The sequence below is a fragment of the Epinephelus lanceolatus genome, chromosome 19 (genome assembly GCF_041903045.1).
Source record: "Epinephelus lanceolatus isolate andai-2023 chromosome 19, ASM4190304v1, whole genome shotgun sequence".
Classification (NCBI taxonomy): domain Eukaryota; kingdom Metazoa; phylum Chordata; class Actinopteri; order Perciformes; family Serranidae; genus Epinephelus; species Epinephelus lanceolatus.
Window position 1 is genome coordinate 31299328 of NC_135752.1, and position 16703 is coordinate 31316030.

The 16703-nt window shown below is 41.6% G+C and overlaps 1 protein-coding gene across 4 annotated transcripts in view; it reads left to right on the forward strand.

The window, feature by feature from the left end:
• The first annotated feature begins 946 nt into the window (after nucleotides 1–946).
• The window catches only part of lrrtm4l1 (leucine rich repeat transmembrane neuronal 4 like 1), an 85084-nt gene continuing 69327 nt past the window's right edge, over nucleotides 947–16703 (forward strand). For all 4 annotated transcript variants that reach the window (XR_013488124.1, XR_013488125.1, XM_033646219.2 and 1 more), the window contains exon 1: nucleotides 947–1140. Coding sequence is in view for 2 of the 4 variants with exons in the window: in XM_033646219.2 (XP_033502110.1) it covers nucleotides 1137–1140 (4 nt within the window). In the remaining 2 variants the exon portion in view is untranslated. The remainder of the gene's footprint in view (nucleotides 1141–16703) is intronic.

Below are 16703 nucleotides of genomic sequence, written 5' to 3' on the forward strand. Positions count from 1 at the left end.
TACGGCTATTTTTAATCATACCAGAATCAAAAAGTTATTAGGGCTTGAAACAACCGTCGTCTCTCTGGTTCAGACAGTGACATGCTCCCTAATGAGAGAGGCTTTGAAACGCTTCACAACAGTATAAATTTTAAAGAATATATCTTGGAGAGCACGTCCAGCAGCATCCCTGCTCCAACAAAACTCTCGCATTTAGCCTTCCCATCCGCAATAATTATGCAACAAGAGGTGGGATCAGGCAGGCTACCCACTCATGCTATAATGATGACCACATAGAGCCCTCAGCATATCCTCCACAACACCTGCATAATGGACTTATAGAGGGGAAGCATGGTAAAGCAGGGCGGGGGGGACAGACGGCTCCTGCATGTGTGATGGTGTCGGTGGTGATGGAGACGGAAAAAAATCCGATCCACAACAAAACAAAAGCAAATCTCGCATTTGGCCAAATCTGCCTACAGCTGTTCAACACTGCATTGAATGTTTTTCTCCCTCTCCTTTTTTTTTTCTCCTCGCGCCTGCACACGCGCGCACACGACCCCCACGCAGCCGGGCGCGCACACGCGGACCTGCTCGCCAATTGCACTGCACAGCTCAGGAGCCCCTGACAGTGCCCGTGCCTGGCTGTGTGATCGCTGCCTGGCGTCTCTGCCGCTCCGCTGGATGTTTGCGCAGAGGACACCTGCCTCCGCCGCTGCCTGCACCGTCCCCCGCGGCAAGAACCCAGCCTCCTTTACACCTCTTTAACTTTTGCAACGTGTGACTATCTCTTCTTCTTGTTGTTTCCGCGGGCACCTGTTCCAACACTATGCTTGCGTCGGGTGAAAAAGCCCTGTAGAGCCGGGCGTTTGACTCCCAACTTGGCACTTGATGGATATTTGTGACAGCTGTGGAAAGTTGCCCTGCGTCGGGGAGCATGGGCGCAAACTTTAAAAGCTTTTCTGTATAATCAAGAGACAGTTTTTTTTTTTTTTTTTTTTTACAATGAAGGCAGGTGAGTCACCCCTCGCGTGAGAGGCGCGCAAAGCTCCGGGGCTCTCCAGGTACTGGAAAAAGGAAAGGCGACACGGAAGAAGTCGTGATCTGTGCGGCGGATTGCGCCACGGAGGACGGAGGGAACGGACCGATGAGACAACATGGGTAAGTAGGTGGAGGATTGTGTCGTTTTGAAGCGAGCACCCCGGGAGACTGCACATCATCACTGTCCGTGTAGTTGAGCGCACTTGTGGTCCTTAAAATAACACTATGGGTTGGTGTTTGGTCCTTTGGCGCATCTCGGAGTGTGTGCATGTGGAGAAAAATTCTCCCAAATCTTTGGCGGTTTGTTCCTGCGCAGCGAGCTGGCATCTTAAGACTTTTATTTTTCTCCAAATATTTCCTTGAATTTTAAAAAGCAGGAGTGTTGGCACCTCTCAATATCAAAGGAGAGGAGGGAGACAGTCTCTCACCTTTATGATGTGGAAGGGAAGTGGCCCCCAGAATGTGAGTCAGTCGTGGGTTTAGGTGCCAGTGCAGGATGAGTTGGAGCTAAAGATGATCTTCCCCATGACGTCCTTGTTACTGGAACAAGTTTATCCCCCCCTTAAATCCCGACCTGACCTTAAATGGCCGAAATGTGATGAGTGCGTTTTCTGTGGCCTCCCCCATCCTCTCCATCACCACCACCACTTCTCAGCCCCCTCCTGTCTTCTCCCTTCAAAGCTCTGACATGTTTTGATTCCGTCCTATTTCTCCTACCTCCCCTCTTCTCCTGACAGCTCTGGGCACCTACAATCTCATCCCACACTGCCTATCACCTCCTCCATTTTACTGACTGTGGGTGCTCCAGAGCTAACGTTAAATCCACCGCTCAGCCTCCACTTCTTCTTCTTCTTCTCCAGTGTTTCAGCAGCTTTGCGATCCGCAGCTCTCCTTTTTTTTATTTTGTGCATATATTTGGGGGGGCTCAGAGAGGACTGTGGGTGTCCAGGATTGTCACTGCAAACGCGATGAAATGATGTTGACTTTGAAGCACTCTGCAGCTGCTCTCACGGAAAGCCTCCTGATATTTCACGCCCTTTTTCCTTTCAGTGCAACTTTACTCGCTGAAATATCTCAGTGAAGGACTATTATTCATACGTGAGGCACGCGGACGCATGCACGCGCGCAAACACCGAGAACAGGGCATGTTTGATAGGCGGCTGGGTGCAGGGAGAGAGAGCCGTTTTGAAACTGCACCACTGTGATTCATTTTCTGTCTCGACTTATCTCACTTGTTGGATTCATGCTGCTGTTATGTTTATTTTTATTTCTTATTTTTGATTTCTAAATGGACTGAAAAGCTGACAGAGGCTGCAGAGATGCATGCTGCCCCCCCACACATCTGTGCACAATTGTGGCACTTACCCAAGAAATGAGCGGCTTAGTGCAACTAATGAGCACATGCTATTACGGTTTTAATTATGTCATCACAATTACTATAAGCCAAAATAAGTGCCTGCATTTGTTTGGATTTCAAAGCTTCTTACTGAAGCTCTCTCACAGGAGCCCATCTTTATCCACCGCCTTTTTCCCCACACTTTAAATGGGAAAGTTTATACCATCTTCTAGGGGGATTTTTTTGCACCAAAATTCCAGAATAAAACATGACATCAACATAATTTAATTATCATCCACACAGAAGGGCAGAATCAGTTTTGGCAGTGCTTGTGAGTCACAGCCAAGTAACAACTGTTCACAGTGTTACTTCAATATTGATCAGTTATTTTTTTGACAAATGCTCTTTGCAATTTCTTCCAAATTGCATGCTTTGCCCAACCAACAATTCACAGCACCAAAGTATCCATTTACATTGATGTTAAACAGAGAAAAGCAGCATTTGACGAGCTGAAACTTTACAACATTTGGCATTTTTGCTTGATAAATGATCATCAAAACTGTTGCCAGCATTTTGTGTTCATTTTCAATTCAGTTAATAGACTGAGCATTTCAAAACTACTGTCAAATAATTTATTGTTTTTTAGTAAGAGCATTATTTTGACAGACAAGCCCAACACTGAGACATTCTTATCACTCATCTTTATCCATCGACCTGTTTTCCACATTTTAATTGGGAAAGCAAAGTTCATACTATCTTCAAGGATGAAGTTTTTTCCACCAATATTCCAGAATAAAACATGACATCAACATAATTTCATTATCATCCACACAGAAAGACAGAATCAACTTTGGCTGTATTTGAGAATCATGGCTTAGCAACAACTGTTCAGAGTGTTACTTCAATATTGATCAGTTATTTTTTGACTAAATGCTCATCCCAGTTTCTTGCATATTGGTTGCTTTGCCCGACCAACGTCAGCATATTCAGTATACACTGATTTTTAACAGAGAAAAGCAGGAAATCTTTACATTTGACAAGCTGAAACTTGAGAACATTCTGCATTTTTGCTTTATAAAGGATCATCAAAACTGTTGCCAACATTTTCTGTTGACTGGCAAATCATTTAATAGACTGAGTGTTTCAAAACTCTTATCAAGCAATGTGTTCATTTTTAATAAAAGGACATACTTTTGACGGACAAGCCCAACACTGATACATTCTAATCACATATTTGTGGCCTAAGCTGTTGAATTTAGATTCAGCGCCTGTGCAAACAATGCACAGAGGCTACATCCTCGTCTGACATGAAGTAAGGGCAGGGGAAAGCAGGAGTCATTGTGAACAACACAAGGGCCCGACGGTCTCAGTCTTTATCCACTAGGGCTGCAACTAACGATTATTTTCATCGTCGACTAATCTGTCGATTGTTTCTTCGATTAGTCGACTAATCATTTTATCAAAAAATGTGTTAAAATGTTGAAAAATGTCGGTCCGTCTCTCCCAAACCCCAGAATTATGTCATCTAATGTCTTGTTTCGTACTCATGCCAAAGGGTTTTAGTTCACCGTCATGGGTGAATGTGTAAAGCTGCCAATATCTGAACGGAAAAAGCTGCAATAAGAGTATTTTAGGGTACTTTTATAGTACTTTTCAATGAAAAAATACTCAAACCGATTAGTCAACTACTAAAATAGTCACAGATTATTTTAATAGTCAATTAGTCATCGATTAGTCGACTAATCTTTGCAGCCCTATTATCCACCGCCTTGTTTGCCACATTATCATAGTGTAGTACATCATCAGGAATCATCAAGAAATGTCATAGTATAGTATGTCGTCCAAAATGGGAAAGCAAAGTTTATACCATATTCTGGGCTGAATTTTTGCTGTTTTTTTCTGTTTAACATCCAGGTATACTGAATACTTTGGTGTTCTTTGGGCAAAACACGGAATTTAAGGGAGACTGTAATGAGCATTCAGTCAAAAAATAACTCATCAATATCAATGTTAATCAGAGAAAAGCAGCAAATCTTCACATTTGACATGCTAAAACTGAACATTTGGCATTTTTGCTTGATAAATAATCATCAAAACTGTTGCCAGCATTTTTGTTCATTGGCAGTTAATTTGATAGTCTGAGTGTTTCAAAACAAGTATCAAGCAATGTATTATTTTTCAAAGAAGAACATTTTATTTATTTATTTAACCCTTATTCAACCAGGAAGTCCCACTGAGATTGAAAATCTCTTTTACAAGAGAGACCTGTCCAAGGTAGCAGCCAAAACACATTAAAATACAACAAATACAACATTTAATACAAAAATCCACAATATAACAGCTATTCAAACATAGTGGCCTCTCAAGAAAAACAAGCACATGTCTATCATCACAGTCTTTATTAAGCCCTTGAATTCATCAATGGATGTAAGTGTCTCTTTTTGATTGTTCCATGTCCAAGGTGCACAGTAGGAGAACGCCGTTTCCCCAGATCTGTTAAAACCTGGGGAACATTAAAAAGCAGCCACTTAGAGGAGTGTAGCAGAAGGGTAAAGGAAGACAGGAAGTTTTCCCAATATTGCTACATGGATAAAAATATACCAGTGCTGTTGTGTGCGAATGGTCAAAGACATCCAACCCATGAAATCATAAAGAATGAAGTGATGAGTACGGGACTCTGCATTTGTAATAAAACGTAGAGATGTGTGGTACGCTGAATCAAGGAGGATGCATGCACATACAATATGTCACCGTAATCAATCACAGACAGAAAAGCAGCATCCGCAAGTTTTTTTCTGAGCACTGAAAGTAAAACAAGACTTATTTCTAACATACTTTTGACGGACAAGCCCAACACTGATACATTCTAATCACATATTCGTGGCCAAAGCTTTCCCTCAACCTACAACAAAACTGTGCAAACGATGCACAGAAGCTACATCCTCATCCGACATGAAGTAATGGCAGGGAAAAGCATTGCAGGAGTCATTGTGAACGACACAAAGGCCCGACGGTCTCCGCTCTGACTGTGCACACACTCGTTCTGCCGTAGTAGAGCTGCTTAGGCAAGAACAACAGGGCAATTAGGCTCAAATAACCTTCAATTTATTCGATAATCCATCCGTTTCCTAGAGCAGACACAGACAGTAATTGGCCCACGGAGCACACGTCTTGGAAACCTACGCTGAATTTCTGGGGGAAAAAAATAAACCTGTGGACACATTTTTTCCATTCTGCTTCTTCAAACTTATAATAGTGCAGTTAATTAGAGCTGCGGAGTTATTCACAGGTTTGCCACTGGCACAAAACCACTACCTTTTTCCTGCAGATAAGGCCATTATGTTAGTCCTAGGCAGCAGATGTTGATCTAGTTTTTAAGCTCTGGTTTATTGTTAAAATTAATTAGCGCAGTCAAACTGCAAAGTTCTTATTCAAATAAAATCCCTATCATTTCAAAGACAAGGTATCTCCATTCTACCGATTGAAGCAATAGAACAAAATGTACATTTGTTTGGCTTTATGATTCTTCTTCTAGGGCCATGTTATGTATGATAAAGACCACCTATATGTTAAAGAAGAAAGAAGAAAACCAAACTAACCTTGAGCAGCATAAATGGCTGCAGTCGTAGCACCTTTTGAAATAGCTGAAGCCATCAATAAGGATTATTCTGTCAGAGTGAGGCATGTTTCCTAATTCTGAGCCTGACTGAAAGCCCCCATCAGGCAATTTTTGCAGCAGTTTAGTAATATTCACTTCACCACTACCCACACACGCCATCAAACCGTCATAACACAGCATATCACATCAAACTCTTATACAGTACCTCCAGGTCATTCGTTTCACTTTATTTGTCCCTGTCGCTGTGCAGAGCGCCGGACTATCTTGAATTTCAACACTCCCTCAAAGTTTGCATTCGTCTTTTTCCATTTTGTATTTTTTCCTTGAAATTCTGAAGTGAGTGTGAAAGACTTCCACCAAACAGTGTGTCCTGCACATTGAACTCATGCAGTGAAATATGGGCAGAGACACAACACTGAGAACAAAGTCTGGCAGTAGGCACTCGGAGCTGAGCTTGCACAAAAAAAGGCTCTGCAACAAGAAGCACATGATAATGTATTGTGTGTATTTGTATGTCCCTGAAGCACACTGCAGCCTACGTGTGGTTGTCATGGTTTTATACATTTGATTCTTCTTAATATTTTGGATTTATTTTCATGCAAGTCCTCCAGTCTGAATGACAAAAGATCATTTGTTAGTGCCTTTAGTGTTTTCAGATCTGCTACCTCAGTGGTTCAGGTTTGATTAAGTGTAGGCAACTAAAACTACTTGGTTAAGGTTAGGGGAAGATCTTGGTCAACACTGAAAGCTCAAACATGGGCATCTGATGCGAAATGGCAACACCACAGAAGCAGCAGTGTTTTAGAAAAAGGTCCCTATTTAGGCAAAATGTTTGTATATTACAGATACTCCCATTAACTTCCTATACATTTCTATTTAAGTAACGCTACATGAAATTACAGCACCACAGAACTAGCAGTACTTTGGGAAAGGTTGCTTTTTATGTGTAGGAGGTACAAGTTTGTAAGGAACCAGCCAGCTCATTTCATCATTTATATTTTCTTCTCATAAAGCACAGCTTGTCATAACGCTATACTATGTCAGATAACTGCTGTTGTTAGGATTATGTGGTAAGTTAAGTTTTAGACCTGTCAGTTAAAGGTCATGATAGCTGATACATGGAGGTTCTAAGATTGGTTGGTGGTTCTAAGCTTTACTTTTTCTTATTTTTAGTATTTGACATGTGACAGCACAACGGTTAAGATCTGTAGTAGTATAGCTGTCATAGTTTTTCATTTAGCATTGTAGAGTTACAAGCTTCAGTTGTTGCCATGATAATCAAAGTACAAAACAGCATTCAAATGCTTTGATTTTTGTTTTTTCACCACTAAAATAGTGCGGGAAAATGAAGGGAGGTGGCAAGTGTCAGACACAAATGAGTCCAGTGTTCTCAGCGCAGTTATGGGACTGTTATCTGCCAACCCAGTCTCACTCTCAAAGTCGTCGAAATCTGGTGCTGACACTGACAATAAAAACCTGTACTTTAACGTCGGCATGATACGCGGCCAGTCGCTGTTATAGTTTAATGGCGCTCGGCAGCATCAGGAGGAAACGTGGTGGGACAAGAACGACAGTTAAGCTGGCGAAAGTTGGAGCAGGGCGGGTAGGAGAGGTGCTGGATGGGTAAGACAGACATCGACTTTCACCAGGGAGAGTGGTGTTTGCGTCCCGTAAGATTCTAAAGCCAAACCCTGTTTTTTTTTTCCTAAGCCTAACCACGTGGGTTAGTTGTTGGAGGAAAAAAACCATCAACTTGCGTTTATGTGCTGACGTAGTGCGTTTATTTTGAAAGAGACTCTATCTAAAGGTTCTTGAATTGCATCTAGTGATGAGGCCCACGAGCTGCGTTCCGAGTTATTAATTACTTACAGAAACATTGCTTGCAATAGTCCACCTTCCACCTTCTCTTCCCTTTCGTTATCACTCTCTTTGTCACAAATACAGTGCAGCACTAAGTGCTACTAAAGTCGGCTGATTAGTTAATGAGTGTAAATGAATATGATTGATTGCAGGGTGGAGGTGTTGGTCATTTCACACAACACACAAAACAAGGTCGAGATAGGGGCATCAAAGCAACTTAACGCTTATGGTGCGGGTTTGGCCATTTGAAGCAATAGAGGTACTGCGTCAGATGTTTTCAGTGTATTTGGGCCTTGACTGTTGGTAGAAGACGAGGTGTTAGGGCCGTACACATACACATGGCGTGTCTTTAACCCCCAGTAAAACATGAAGTCAGGTTGGGTGATTTGGTGTTACTCCTGTGCCTTTTTTTGTGCCTGTGGCAGCAAGTGGCGTCTGAGGTTGCTAAGCAACCTTAACAAGCACCGTATAGCCTACTTACCTGAAACCCTGAGTGCAGAGCTGATCATCTTCCAGCTGCTGTTTATAAGTGTGTTGGCCTATCGTCCGTGGGACAGATGTAAAGCTCTGGGTAGCCCTGCACTAACATTATCAACTTTTCCGTATTTATCAGAATGAATATTTACAGAAGAAGGGAAAGATATCTGTCGGCTGTGATTGGTTGGTCCTCATCACATGACATGCGATGCGCACTGCTGCGTTCCAAAAGTTGTACTCTGTTGCGGCCTCAAACATAGGCACGTCACTCTGGCATTTGAGCACGCCTGCTGGATGTCTACATTGAAAACAATGAATTTGAGGGCACAAAAAAGGCAGCACGGGTACGGCCCCTTAAAGGTAGGGTCTGGAGGATTTTCCAGTTGCTGTTTGCAAACACATATTCAAATTTGGCCCCTCCTATCGGGCTCAACTCTCCCAGGTGTACGGAGCCCGGAGGTACAGAAGAAGGCTTCACAGAAGAGATTCAGGCAAGGCTCGCGCTGGTGCACGCTCGGACACGCTCGGGCACGGCACCTGCGCTCTCTCATTGGCTGAGAAAATCTCCGCCCAGAAGCGGTCCGAGCTCACAAAAACATCAAAATACAGTTAAAGGGCAGGAGCTCTGCAAACAGAGTCACCACCACATGAGTAGAAGCCCATAGGTGATGATTAAGCAGGATTTCATTTGTACATGTCTATATTTTGTTTTGTTTGAAAATCCTCCAGATCCTACCTTTAATCAACAATTCTGCCTTTACTCTTAAATTAATAGTGCTCAGCCGCAAGAGGTCACTTAGCCAAAGAAAATGCAAACATGGGGCGTTTCAGTGTTTAAATTTTCCCTGAAAACTACAAAAAAAGTATACCTCTATAGCATAAATATTACTGTAATGACTACATAACAAAGACGCAAAGTTAAAGTTCTGAAAACAACATCCTTAATTATTGTTTAGAGTTGACACTCAATAAAATCTTCAGCTTATCTGCTTTAGCAGCACTGTGGGTGTGGTTTGATTAGATTTAATTGACAGTAGCCTGGCAACATTAGTAAACAACTCCTCAAATGTCATCATCATATTTGGACTCAATACTCAATACTGCTAAATCCTAATTGGTGCATGGCAGTATATGACGCAGCCCATTGGCCAAGAGAAAATGTTGGCATTGTATGTTTTGCAAACCAGATATGTTGCGTTTTTACATTTCATAGATATCATATTCAATGGAGTAGTTCTGATTACATGTATATGAGCTTACTTTGTCATGGAGAGGTGGAGAGATCGTGGATGGTGACACCTAAGTGAGATGACTGCTGAGCTGCAGGCACCAGACCACTGTTCGAGACCAACAAACAAAAGCTGTTGTTTTTTTGCAAGACATTAGCAGCATGTTCAGCCGTGATTTTGCCACCAAAAGTGAATATTTTAAGCCAAAACCTGATCTTTTCCCAACCACCACTAATTTTCTTTTCGACTTTGACATAACCATACGATAACTGCAGCGTTGTTGTGAAGAAAAATTCAATATATCTGCTACATAATAGTGTAGAAATGCTACATATCTGTGGTTTGCAGGAACCTACAATGGCAACAAGCCCCACCCATCACAAACCAAGGCAAGGCAAGTTTATTTGTAGAGCACAATTCGTACACAGAGTAATTCAAAGTGCTTTACAGAACAAGAAAATGCATTAAAATCACAATACAAAATAAAAACATAAATAATCATTATAAAATGAACTTTAAAAGAGAAGAGTGCAGATAAGATCCTTTCAGTCATATGCACAGTGAAATAGAGCTGTTTTGAGCCTAGATTTGAACATTGTCAGAGTAGAGGCCTGTCTCACATCTTCAGAAAGACTGTTCCAGATTTTAGCTGCATAAAACTGGAATCCTGATTCCCCATGTTTAGTCCTGACTCTGGGCACCAGCAGGAGGCCGGTCCCTGAGGTCCTCAGAGTCCGAGATGGTTCATATGGCACTAACATGTCAGAGATGTACTTTGGTGCTAGGCCGTGGAGAGACTTGTACACAAGCAGAGCTGCTTTAAAGTCTATTCTCTGAGCCACAGGAAGCCAGTGTAGAGACCTGAGCACAGGACTAATGTGCTCGTACTTCCTGGTTCTGGTCAGGACCCGAGCAGCAGCATTCTGGATGTACTGCAGCTGTCTTATGGCCCGTTTGGAGAGGCCAGTGAGCAGGCCGTTACAGTAGTCTAACCTACTAGAGACAAATGCATGGACAAGTCTCTCCAAGTCAGGTTTAGACACTATACCTTTGATTTTGGCAATGTTAGAGCTTAGCGATAGAGCTTAGATAAAAACACAAATACAGAAGTTTCTTCTGTGAAACAACCTTCACTGCTCTGACTTTGGCAGGGTGAAAAAATGTTAGTTCACATAGCAGCTCATAGCTCATTGCAAGAAGCTGACTTAGAATGAGGTCTTCAGGGCCTTTAAACAAATGACCACGGCTTTCATTTTTCTGATGAGGGCAGCCGCTTTGTGTAAAGTATTAAGCCCCGGGAGGGACGTGCAGAGAAATAGACACGAAGGAGGGGGAAAAGATCTATTAATGTGTAATCTCAGAAAAAGTTTAAACACACAGGTTAATGTTATTTGAGGTCACTTGGACTTTTGGGAAACAGAAAAAGAAGCACCAGCAGCAGTAACGTACACACGCACCTGTGATCAGATCAGCAGGAATGTTTCATTTGTGCTGAATGTGTGTTCTTTATTTAGTTACCATTGGTGCAGATGGTGCTTTAATTCTGGAGGATTCACATCAGATTTGCAAAACAATGCATGAAAAGGTCTTTAATATGATTTCATTCACAACCCTTTCACAGTCAGGAGGAACAGCATAAAGGGCAGTTCAAGGTTCAAATAGGTAAAAAGAAAATTGCTTTGTCAAGGCTACGTACATACAGTGTATATACAATGGCATAGTGCGCTGAATTCTGGTTGAAGGTGAACATTGTGTCTTGAATGGATCTGCTGCTGACCTTCACTGATTGCCTGCATACCACACACAAAGTCATCATCCATGATGTCAACTCCTCAGTCTTTACAACCGGCTCGCCTCATAGTGGCCGGCTTAAACTTCTTGGTCTGTGCTGATCTTTTGACACCAGCACTCATATCGATTAGTGCAGCTCTCTGCCTCTCTGCCTCTCTGCACGGATTTCTAAACCAATAACGTGTGAGTGTGTGTGAGTTTAGGTCCATAGGAAAGCCGGTGTCAGTAAAGTTCCTGATATGGGTGATATTATGGTCCTGTGAAGAGTTTCAGCTGTCACTTTCTGACAGGCTGAGTCCGGATGTTAAGCGCCGTGGGTGGAAAGGTGGAATACTTTCAGTGATATGGCTGAGTTATCGTCCGCGGCTGCTGGAGAAGCGAAGTGTCTGCCTCCTGCTGCTGTGTGATCTGAGGAAATCTATATTTTCTCATGAAGGGAAAATGAATGTGCTTCTCTCTAAATTGATTATTAAAAATAAAATAAGACAACTAAAACTCAGACCTCCTCACCCCAATTAGACGCCATCATATCAAATAGTTTCCATTGTGCTTTAATCATTTTTTAGGGAAAGGAGTTGTTATGTTTTTGTCTATCTTTACAGCCAAGGAATTAAGCTACTGCCAGTGTCTAAGAAAGATAAGCAGCACAGTAGCCGGATGAAGAAGCCGATATCAAGGCACAAAATAAAATCTGTACACTGTTTCATAAATTTAATTATCTATTGCTGCAGTTTTGCTATCTTTGATGGATCTTCATCAGGCACGAACCTCCTGTCAGATCAAAACACTGCAGCAACAGATAATTAAAGTTTTAATGGGAATATTAAGCAGTGTGCAGATTTCACTTTTGCCCTGACCTCGCCTAACTACCACCACCCAGCACTCGATGCACACGTGGTTTTATTAAAATACAATCAGGCTGCACAAACATGCTTAAACAGATGTACGATTAGGATATTCACAAGGCTCAAAGTCAGTGGAATATCAGGCCGAGCTGTGGCTGAGAGAAAGCAGCAGGCACCAAACCAGAATGATTTGGCCGAAGCTCCTGTAAAAAGTCACTCCTCCAAGTGGACTTCCATCCAACACGTCTCATTAAGGCTGCCTTTTTCCACAGCGGGCAGCTTTCATGGCCACACAGAACCTGCTGGTGTAAAAATGTTGACATTCAAAATAACCAATTAGCCTTTTTAAAGGTCTCCCTCCTTCCAAATTATATTTTACATCCTCGACGAGCATACTTAGCGGCTTCCACAAATAGGCGAACAGTAAGAGGGTGTGATTTCTGTTTGTGATTGACTTCTATCATATGTTTGGCGGCTTCACATCAAAGTCAGAATGGAAATGTCAAAACAGACTTATTGAGGTTGATTAATTAATCAGTGCCAACAGAGTAATAACAGAGAACTGTGATAAACAATGCATTCATTATAAATTGGCTGTTTATTGTTTATTATATTCAGATGCCAGATTCTGGCTCCAGCTCCTCAGATGTGATGATTGTGACAAATCAGGGGAGGAAGACATTTCTTGAACACACTCATCCTATATGATTTGAGAAAAGTGCTGCATCCTGATTTGCTATATAATCAAGTCTGAAAGTCTTTCCAAAGGAGAATATGTTAACGCTCTGTCTCCCACACACGCTCACTGTAGTGGCAGCTTGTTAAAAGCCGTCCTCACCACTTCCTGCAGGATGTAAAGCAGTGATACTCAATGTACAGTCCATGGGCCAAATCTGGCCTGTGATAGGGTGCCTGCTGGCCCACCGATCATTTCCTAACACACAGTGAAAATAAATTAATTTATACAGGCGGCTTTTTTTTGTACTTTGAATGTAAATATGTTGCCAGAGTGCATTAAAAAGCAACAAAATAGGGTTTGTTTATTTAAAACTTTCCCCGCCAGAGTATTTAATTTGAAGTTGCCAGCCACCGCCAGCACTTTTGATCATGTTCACTAATCTTTTAAGACCCACAGAATAATTAGTTCTATTAATATGTAAACAGTATATACATGAAACTAAAAAAAGACACTCTGTCTTTTAAAGCAAAAAAAAACATTTAATTTTATCTTATTACTTTTTTTTTTCCCAGCACTTGAATTTGTGCATTTTCATAAAATAAAAAAAAAACATTTCGAACAAAAACCTGAGAAAAATATTTGTCAGATGGTCATTTTCAAGTACAAATAAATTTCACATGAACATTTTTTTTCTCATTTCCTTACGTAAGTTAGAATTGTATGTATGAGAATAATGTTGATAATGATAATATTCTCTGTGAGGTATAGTGGAACACGTCATGTTAAGCGTTCCGTTGTCTCCATCTTTGTGATCATCTTGTCCGTGTGTCACTGTCATGGAGATCCCGTGTCATCCCACCAAACCTGTTTGCCTTTTCTTCCAAATCGGATTCAGAATGTTGATCAGAACAGGAATTGTCAAAGTTTGACGCCATCAACTTCTCCACAGCTTACACAACTGTAAATTTTTCTTTTAGTGCAGCATCTTCTTCCAGTTTCCAGCGGATCTTCCTCTTCATTTGTTTTTGGACACTGCAGTGCTGTTCTGTTTCACAAGATGTTTAACAGCGCCCCCTATCTTATAACAGTGAAAACACGGATTGCCGGAATATCTCGTCAGTGGTGGGATAGTGATAAGAAGAAAAGTGACAGAGGAGGATCTGTGGTCCAGGCTAAGCCCTGAATATCTATGAATTCTAGAAACACCCCTGAGTACATCTGACCTGTGTAGGGTGGGGCTGAGTGATATGGCAAAAATTCATATCTCAGTATTTACAGGCTGACCGGCAACACACGATATACATATATATCTGTATGTACTATGAAATGGGCTACATGTTTTCAGTTATAAGTCAAAGCCACATTTCAGAATGTCACAAGCACTTTTATAAAAACAGACTGTGATCAAAATAAAATGCAGAGACAGGGATTTTATTCCACTGTTTGAAAATATACAGCTCCACAACATGTAAACTAGTCCATACCCATTGAGTGCACAGTTGCCCACGTGCAGTTTCATATGGTGTGTATTTGGGATACAGGTCATAGGAAATTGCAGATTAAATAGTCAACTGAACCCATTAAGAAGAGCAATGTATTCAGAGTTTTTAGTACCATTGCCAGTAGTGGGATAGTTAGTGGGCTAAAACTGTACATTAGTAGTTGAGGTAGCACGTTGAAAGGCAGATAGTTAAAGTGTTGAGATGTTGTATTGACTTAAAAGTGGGGCGCACTGGTAGTTCACATGGGAAAGGTGCGGCTAGCCGTTGTTGCAGCAGCATACCATACCATGACTTAGTCATACCAAAAATTAGAAAAAAAACAACAACATTGGTCCACAGGGGGAGCCACAGCAATCGGTCGCATTTTAGCCATTTTGAAGCATTTTTCTGTTGTTATAGCGCCACCCAGTTACCAATTAGAGTTAAATTTCTCCAGTCACCTTGAGGCGTCCTGTTCTACATATCTACCAAGTTTAGTAAAAATCCATACGGCGGTTAGGCCTAGGATAAGAAATTAGCTCTCTAGCGCCCCCATTTTGTTTGATGGGGTCAATAATGGAGGGGTCCCCTCAGATTATGTGTGGTCATATGCCTACAAAGTTGCGTGGTGATGGGTGAAACCCTTGAGATGTTGTACACCTTTATGTGATGAGTCACGCCCTCTGCAATATTCATTGCCTTATAGAAGCTCAGTTTTAGTAAGTTTTCCAACTTTTGCCAAGAGGGAACTTTAGATATTGGTCCCTAGATTATGTTCACCCAGTTTCATGCAGATCGCTCAAACTTCCTAGGAAGAGATCGATTTTAAGTGTTTTTCAAAAAATTCAAAATGGCGGAAAATCGCTAGAACCAGAAGTTATGGGTTCTTGAGGTAAATTTGTTCCTCATGAGGAGAGGCATCTCTGTGCAAAGTTTCATGTCTCTACGACATACGGGGCATGAGATATGCCCATTCAAAGTGTGCGATTTCAATCGGTTGCTATAGCGCCCCCCTTTGGCCAATTGATGTAATATTGCTTCATTCACATCCTCCCATGACCCTCTACCACTGTGCCAAATTTCACATGGATTGACCAAGTCAGTGAGGAGGAAAACGTGGAACAGACACACAGACAGACAGAGTTTTTGTCATTATATAGTTTATATGGGTTTAAAGGTTTGCAGCACAGGACACAAAACTAAAACATGAGTATGTAAGTATCAAGTAGGTGTAGAACAATTAAAAATCTATGCAGGGGGAGTTGAAAGGTTTCCATGGCCTTTTTACTGAATCTAGAGCTGGAAAACCATTTAAATACTTTATTTATTCAGGATATTAATCTTATTTATGCACAGAGCATCAACAGAGAGGCCGCGGGAGGGAAAGAGCGAGAGATACTTTGCCCACATTATATACATCTTGTATATGAAACGTCTGTGTTGTTGCTGCATTTTGTAAACAGATCTGTGGCCTGCATCCAGATGCTGTCTCATTGTCACAAAGACTACCACTACCAAGAAGAGCGGCGATGTTCCATTTACATGTTGCTAGAACGTACATTGATATATTGCTCATAGTTGTTACATCGCCTAGCCCTAGTGCAGGGGTGCCACAACTGGATTTACCTTGTTTTTTTTTTTTTGTTTTTTTTTTGTCATTTTATCAGATGAATATTATTGTTTGTTTATTGGCTGGCCCCTGGCCGCCTGTCATTTGCAAAAATGGCCCCCGAGCATAGCAGTTTGAGTATCCCTGATGTAAAGGGCTCTGACTCATGTGGACAACCACGTCCAACTCCAACATGCACTTCTGGAGGCTAATAACTCCCCTCGGTCGGCTGTTCAGTGATGATGAGGCTCGTAGAGAGTGAAAAGCAGTTTATCCCATATGCAATGATGGATTATCAAAAACTGACCTTTTGATGAAATTGAATTTCCTTGAGCTGTTATACGGTCTACAATATGTGGTCATAGAAAATGGTGATTCAGAAGCTGCTCCATTGAAACTCAAAGAACACAAATTGTGCAATAGCAGGACAAAAAGTGGAGCGCAAGTCTTTATAGGACAAAGACACATAAAAGCACATTCGGATAAAACAGCATAACCAACAACCTTAATTCTGATGCATATTGTGAGTGGCATAACACGATTTACTCTTTGCAGTGGCAGTCCAATACAACATGGTTCTTACACACCTTTAGACATAGCTGTTTGTTTATGCCGTGCAGTTGCTAAAAGTCAATGCACACTTGCCGGCCAATCAGAACAGAGAATTTACAGTGGCCATGGTATAAATGAGAGTGATAGACACGTCAATCAATAGACATGGCGTCCGGCTTGGCTGCACTGCACTTTACAGTGAGAA